This window comes from Venturia canescens, unplaced genomic scaffold (genome assembly GCF_019457755.1).
Source record: "Venturia canescens isolate UGA unplaced genomic scaffold, ASM1945775v1 PGA_scaffold_39__1_contigs__length_154694, whole genome shotgun sequence".
Lineage (NCBI taxonomy): Eukaryota > Metazoa > Arthropoda > Insecta > Hymenoptera > Ichneumonidae > Venturia > Venturia canescens.
In genome coordinates this window covers 84,798-92,500 of record NW_025108605.1, presented here as the reverse complement: position 1 = coordinate 92,500, position 7,703 = coordinate 84,798, and the positions used below count along the sequence as shown (strand labels likewise).

General features: G+C 60.9%; 1 protein-coding gene across 1 annotated transcript; it reads left to right on the top strand.

Moving 5' to 3' along the window:
* Window positions 1–3,910: 3,910 nt before the first annotated feature.
* On the top strand, window positions 3,911–5,857 carry LOC122418714 (translation initiation factor IF-2-like). Its single transcript, XM_043432917.1, has one exon. The coding sequence runs from the start codon at window positions 3,911–3,913 to the stop codon at window positions 5,855–5,857; it is 1,947 nt and encodes a 648-aa protein (XP_043288852.1).
* The last annotated feature ends 1,846 nt before the right edge of the window (window positions 5,858–7,703 follow it).

The window sequence follows — 7,703 nt, the reverse complement described above, 5'->3', positions numbered from 1 at the left end:
CGCACGACCGACGAAATATTTCGCCCAATTTCAAGGTACCTGGGCACGTAGCTGCGCATTTTCCTCGACGCACGCCATCGAGGGAACGAACGTCGTCGGGAGACGTAGCGAAACTCGTCACGTAGGGTCTAACGGGGAAACGAGAAATCCTCGGTCGGTGGACGCCCGGTGCGGGCGTCGCACGACCGACGAAAAAAAGTCAGCACAATTACAGAGTCTCTGGGCACAAAACCGCGATGCTTCGTCTACGTAGGCTATCGGGAGAAAGGCGAATTTGGGATCGTCCGAATATCTCGAAAGTTGCGTATCTTGTGAGTTTACTCGTCGCTCTTGACGCGTGTTGCGGTCGAACGGGTAAACGGCGGGCTTGGATGCTCGCTCGAATCTTGAGTCCAATCCCACCGGATCGTCCACGTGTGCGTAACATTTGGTTTAACGAAATTCCCACTGTCCCTATCTCCGACGACGAAGAACCATAATTTCCTTTAGATATCGTCAACGCAAGCATGAGCGAGCTACGTAAAATCTCTCGGTCGGTGGACGCCCGGTGCGGGCGTCGCACGACCGACGAAAAATTTCGCCCAATTTCAAGGTACCTGGGCACGTAGCTGCGCATTTTCCTCGACGCACGCCATCGAGGGAACGAACGTCGTCGGGAGACGTAGCGAAACTCGTCACGTAGGGTCTAACGGGGAAACGAGAAATCCTCGGTCGGTGGACGCCCGGTGCGGGCGTCGCACGACCGACGAAAAAAAGTCAGCACAATTACAGAGTCTCTGGGCACAAAACCGCGATGCTTCGTCTACGTAGGCTATCGGGAGAAAGGCGAATTTGGGATCGTCCGAATATCTCGAAAGTTGCGTATCTTGTGAGTTTACTCGTCGCTCTTGACGCGTGTTGCGGTCGAACGGGTAAACGGCGGGCTTGGATGCTCGCTCGAATCTTGAGTCCAATCCCACCGGATCGTCCACGTGTGCGTAACATTTGGTTTAACGAAATTCCCACTGTCCCTATCTCCGACGACGAAGAACCATAATTTCCTTTAGATATCGTCAACGCAAGCATGAGCGAGCTACGTAAAATCTCTCGGTCGGTGGACGCCCGGTGCGGGCGTCGCACGACCGACGAAATATTTCGCCCAATTTCAAGGTACCTGGGCACGTAGCTGCGCATTTTCCTCGACGCACGCCATCGAGGGAACGAACGTCGTCGGGAGACGTAGCGAAACTCGTCACGTAGGGTCTAACGGGGAAACGAGAAATCCTCGGTCGGTGGACGCCCGGTGCGGGCGTCGCACGACCGACGAAAAAAAGTCAGCACAATTACAGAGTCTCTGGGCACAAAACCGCGATGCTTCGTCTACGTAGGCTATCGGGAGAAAGGCGAATTTGGGATCGTCCGAATATCTCGAAAGTTGCGTATCTTGTGAGTTTACTCGTCGCTCTTGACGCGTGTTGCGGTCGAACGGGTAAACGGCGGGCTTGGATGCTCGCTCGAATCTTGAGTCCAATCCCACCGGATCGTCCACGTGTGCGTAACATTTGGTTTAACGAAATTCCCACTGTCCCTATCTCCGACGACGAAGAACCATAATTTCCTTTAGATATCGTCAACGCAAGCATGAGCGAGCTACGTAAAATCTCTCGGTCGGTGGACGCCCGGTGCGGGCGTCGCACGACCGACGAAATATTTCGCCCAATTTCAAGGTACCTGGGCACGTAGCTGCGCATTTTCCTCGACGCACGCCATCGAGGGAACGAACGTCGTCGGGAGACGTAGCGAAACTCGTCACGTAGGGTCTAACGGGGAAACGAGAAATCCTCGGTCGGTGGACGCCCGGTGCGGGCGTCGCACGACCGACGAAAAAAAGTCAGCACAATTACAGAGTCTCTGGGCACAAAACCGCGATGCTTCGTCTACGTAGGCTATCGGGAGAAAGGCGAATTTGGGATCGTCCGAATATCTCGAAAGTTGCGTATCTTGTGAGTTTACTCGTCGCTCTTGACGCGTGTTGCGGTCGAACGGGTAAACGGCGGGCTTGGATGCTCGCTCGAATCTTGAGTCCAATCCCACCGGATCGTCCACGTGTGCGTAACATTTGGTTTAACGAAATTCCCACTGTCCCTATCTCCGACGACGAAGAACCATAATTTCCTTTAGATATCGTCAACGCAAGCATGAGCGAGCTACGTAAAATCTCTCGGTCGGTGGACGCCCGGTGCGGGCGTCGCACGACCGACGAAAAATTTCGCCCAATTTCAAGGTACCTGGGCACGTAGCTGCGCATTTTCCTCGACGCACGCCATCGAGGGAACGAACGTCGTCGGGAGACGTAGCGAAACTCGTCACGTAGGGTCTAACGGGGAAACGAGAAATCCTCGGTCGGTGGACGCCCGGTGCGGGCGTCGCACGACCGACGAAAAAAAGTCAGCACAATTACAGAGTCTCTGGGCACAAAACCGCGATGCTTCGTCTACGTAGGCTATCGGGAGAAACGCGAATTTGGGATCGTCCGAATATCTCGAAAGTTGCGTATCTTGTGAGTTTACTCGTCGCTCTTGACGCGTGTTGCGGTCGAACGGGTAAACGGCGGGCTTGGATGCTCGCTCGAATCTTGAGTCCAATCCCACCGGATCGTCCACGTGTGCGTAACATTTGGTTTAACGAAATTCCCACTGTCCCTATCTCCGACGACGAAGAACCATAATTTCCTTTAGATATCGTCAACGCAAGCATGAGCGAGCTACGTAAAATCTCTCGGTCGGTGGACGCCCGGTGCGGGCGTCGCACGACCGACGAAAAATTTCGCCCAATTTCAAGGTACCTGGGCACGTAGCTGCGCATTTTCCTCGACGCACGCCATCGAGGGAACGAACGTCGTCGGGAGACGTAGCGAAACTCGTCACGTAGGGTCTAACGGGGAAACGAGAAATCCTCGGTCGGTGGACGCCCGGTGCGGGCGTCGCACGACCGACGAAAAAAAGTCAGCACAATTACAGAGTCTCTGGGCACAAAACCGCGATGCTTCGTCTACGTAGGCTATCGGGAGAAACGCGAATTTGGGATCGTCCGAATATCTCGAAAGTTGCGTATCTTGTGAGTTTACTCGTCGCTCTTGACGCGTGTTGCGGTCGAACGGGTAAACGGCGGGCTTGGATGCTCGCTCGAATCTTGAGTCCAATCCCACCGGATCGTCCACGTGTGCGTAACATTTGGTTTAACGAAATTCCCACTGTCCCTATCTCCGTCCCCCCGATGTGTTGCCACCTTGTCGATGGTGGTGGGGCTTCGTGTTCCAATGATCCGTCCGGGCCGAGCGGCTTAGCCGTGCGGGCCGGCGGGGAGGTTCCAACTAAGAGCAACACAAACCCTTGGGTTCGGGTGCCCTTTCGGGGTCCTCCGGCCGTCCCCCCTTTGGTGTCTCTGGCGAATGCGGCGAGGGTACAACGGGAAACCTGGGAGGCCCCCTCGGATGGGGGGTCTCGCACGCCCAGGGGCCGCGCGGTCGTACCGGGGCCCGACTCGGGAGTCGCTACCCGGGTGGGCTGCCCCGTAGCAACGCGTGTAAAAAGCTCGTGTCGCCCCTGCAGGACCTGGTGGCTCCAGGGTGTGGGCCTGCAGGGGGGCCGGGTGTTGTCTCCGTCGAGGCCACGCCGCAGCAAGCCGTGGACGCCGTGGGGGGGACCGCGGTCGGTGGTTCTCTTTGGGGTGTTCGAGCCCTTGGCCATAAGCCCTGGATGACGGTCTTGGTTGGGCCCGGCTGACCCTGTCCCTATGGGGCATGGTTGGTTAGGGACCGGCTGGGGCCAGCATTCCGGGTTGGGCAGCGGGTGTGGATGAGTTTTGGGCTGTGTGAGTTGGGTGTTTGAGCTGGGGATCCTCCGAAAAAGCCCCAAAAACCTTTATGATTATGTCCGGAATCAATAAAGACGAAAAGGTGCGCACGGACACTGGGTTGCCCACGACCCAACCATCGGGAGATAGAGGAGGTAGTGCTGGAGGTGGCGTTGACACCTCGCACGTGAACGAAGCGTCGGCGGCGAGCAGGACCAGTTCTATGGGTCCTCCTGCTTCGCCAGGAATGAAGAGAACGGCAGTCCGTTCAGAGGGTGAGTCGGCTGGCGGCTCGTCAGCAGCTGAGTCCTGCGTCTCAGCGGGTCGGCCAGGCCCAGCGTCTTCGAAGGGCCCGTCGATCAGGGCGAAGAAGGCGCCAGCAAGGAAGAGGCAGGCGTTTCGTGGTGTATCGGCGTCGCACCGACCGTGCTCGCAGTCTGATGGGGCTGTCTCCGATGCGAGCGTGTCGGAAGCCGGTATGGACGCAGACGGTAGTGAGACGGAGACCCCGTGGCCTTCAGGACCGCAGCAGCCCCGCCCTTCTGGCGAGGCAGAGGTTGTCCCAGCCCCGGCCTCGGATGCTCGGCCTAATGCCACGTGGGAGACCGTTCGGCGAAAGAAGGCGTCGAAAAAGAAGAAGGGCGGAGCGAGGCCTGAGCAGCGTTCGCGCTCGGCCCCGCGTCAGACGCCAGCTGGACCAGCTGCTCCAGCGGCAGCGCCGGCCCCGACGACGGTGGAGCTTCAAGTTCCGTCAACCGCGTTCGGTGGCGAGGGTCCCGTGAGAAAGGTCAACGTGACGGAGCTGGTAGCCCGGGCAGAGCAGCTTGCGAAAGAGGTCCGGGACTTTACGAAAGACCCGGCGAATCGGATAAATAAGAGCGTCGCTTCGTTTATCGAGGACAGGTTTTCGGGGGTCCTATCCCTCCTTGTAGCGGCTACGGGAAAGATAGAGGGACTAAGGGGGGAGTGCTTCGGCTTGCGATTTGCGCACGGTGCGCTGTTGCGGCGGGTCGGCGCACCTGCGGGTAGCGGCCGCCAGGACCCGCGCCCTGAGGCGATCGCGGCGCCAGCGGCGCCCGCGGCACCCGGGCGTGCGAGGACTTTCGCTGAGGCTGCCGGCGGAGCGTTGCCACCCCCGGGGGGAGCGGTGCCCCGGCCGGTGGAGCCGGGGGCTTTCCCTCGACGACGCCCGGTGCGGCGGGAGCCGCGGGTCCCTGAGCACGCTGTGCTCATTAAAGCGGCGGAGGGGCCAATGGAGCCGGCCCAGGTTAAAGAGAGGTTGAAAACGCTGGTCAACCCAGGGTCGGCTTCGGTTTGTGTAGTCGGGGTCAGAACCGTACGAGGTGGAGTATTGGTCGAAACGAGCAAGGAAGAAGAGCTGAACTTCTTCCGCGAGAGCGAGGCCATCCGCCAGGGAGGCCTCACTGTTTCGGTTCCGGAGGCTCCCAGGAAGGCCATCGGGGTTATGGCGATACCTGCTGAGGAAACGGAGGAGACGGTCTTGACCGCGCTCCAGGTCCAGACCGCCCCGAGTATGAGTCAGGAGGACTTCCGCCAGGCCGTCAGAATAGCGCGAAGGTTCCGAGCGAGGCAGGCGGGGCCACGGGCGCCAAGAACGTCCAACTGGGTGTTGGAGGCCACCCCGGAGGTGGCGAACAGACTGGTGACGAAGGGTCGTGTACTCCTTGGGTGGACCTCATGTGTGGTCCGGGACTACGTGGACGCCGACCGCTGTTTCCGGTGCCTTGGGTTCGGTCACTCGGCGGTGTCCTGTAGAAAGCGAGCGCTAACTTGCGCTTGGTGTGCGGGGGATGGACACCCCGCGGCGACGTGCCCAGCTAGGGAGGCGCCTCCTTGCTGTATCAACTGCAGGGAGGCGGGCTTCGAGGCCGCCCATAGGGCGTTAGATGGGGCGTGCCCGTTCTACCGGGACGCGATCGCCCAAGGGCGAAATGCGGCTATGGAGGAGCGGGCCCGCCTGCGGCCTCAGTTGGGTCCCGCCTCGAGCAGCAGGAATGGCTGACCGACCACCCCCTGGTCGTGGCGATGGTGGATTGGGGGACCAGGAGCCGGTTGGGCTCCGTGTCCTCCAGCTGAACTGCCGCCGGTCCCGAGGGGTGATGGCCGAGCTCGGCCAGGTCCTCGTTGAGGGCCGCTACGCCGCCGCCCTGCTGCAAGAGCCTTATCTGCGGCGGGGGGGGGTCGTCGCGGGACTCCCGGCCTGGATGCGGGTATTTCAGAGCGGTGACGGAAAGTCGGCCGTGGTCCTTTCGGATGCGACGCTCGACGCCACGGTAGTGACCGTGCCCCGCGGTGAAGGGGGTGCTACGGTGTGGGTTCGCGGTGTTTTTGGTACTATGTACCTATGCTCCGTGTACTGCCGCCACGGGGCGCCGCTCGACAGCTATTTCCAGTATCTGGAATGGGTTTTTACCCAGCTGCGAGAGGCTCCCGTGATGGCAGGCATGGATGCGAACGCCGTGTCCCGCCTGTGGCACTCCAAGAACCGCATGAGAGGGGCCGAGAACGAGGCGCGGGGTGGGGAGTTCGAGAACTTCATAGTCGCTTGCGACTTGGAGGTCCTGAACGAGCCGTCCCGCGAGTTCACGTTCGACGGGCCTGCGGGTAGGTCGGATGTCGACGTCACTCTGGCGAAGGGTGTTGACCGCGTGTACCGGACGAGGTGGGAAATCCTGCCGGATCTGGTGCACTCGGACCACAACGCGATTTGTGTGACCCTTCTTCGGAGAGACGGAGACGCCGATCTTCCGCTGCCTGTATACAGGTGGCGGACCGCCGGCGTGGACTGGGGCGCTTATGGCGCCGCCTTGGGACAGGCAGCGGCGGGCGTCGACCGCGAGGCACTCGCGGCGGGCGGGCCTGTCGCCTTCGCTGAGGCGGTCACGGCCTTGATTCAAGGCGTGAACGACTCTCGGCTGGAGGCGGCGGGCACGGGGCCGCGAAAGAGATCCCGCTGGTGGTGCCGGGAGCTGACCTCGGCGAGGAGGCTCGCGAGGCGGGGCAGGGTGGCCCTGCAGCGGTCAAGGCGGCGTGAGGACCCTCCAGAGGACCAGGCGGCGCTCCGGGTGGCCTACAGGGGGCTGTACCGGAGTTATCACCGCCTGGTCCTCGAGAAAAAGGAGGGAGATTGGCGAGCGTTTGTGGGCGAGGTGGGCAACGCGGACCCCTGGGGAGCCGTATATCGGATCCTCCGGGGTCGGCGGGGTCCGGTCGACATCGGCGGCGTGAGGGTCGGGGGGGCGCTTGCAACCTCATGGGAAGCAAGCGCCAGGGCACTTCTGGATCACTTCTTCCCGCGGCTTCCCGAACGGGAGCCCCGGGAGGAGGTGGTCCATCGGGTTCCTGATCCCCCTGCCCCCATAACGCCGGTGGAGATGAACCTCGCCCTGGGGAGGATGAGGGTAAACAGCGCGCCTGGACCGGACGGTATCACCGTCAAAATGGTCCGGGCGCTGGCGACGTACGCCCCGAACTTGACCTTGGCCATGTACAACGGCTGCCTGGAAGCTGGAGTGTTCCCACCCCAGTGGAAAAGCGCCCGCGTCGTGGCCATACTCAAAGGTCCCGAGAGGCCGCCCGGCGAGGCCGGGTCGTATCGGCCGATCAGTCTCCTCCCGGCTCTTGGCAAGCTGCTGGAGAAGATCCTGGTCCGGAGGTTGGAGGCAAGAGAGGTTCACTCCCTCTCGGACCGGCAGTTCGGCTTTAGGGCTGGAAGGAGTACCGAGGACGCGTGGCACCTGGCTATGAGGGTGGTTCGTGAGTCCCCCTATAAATACACACTCGGAACGTTTGTGGATTTTAAGGGGGCCTTCGATCACCTGAGCTGGGACACGATCCTTGGGATTCTG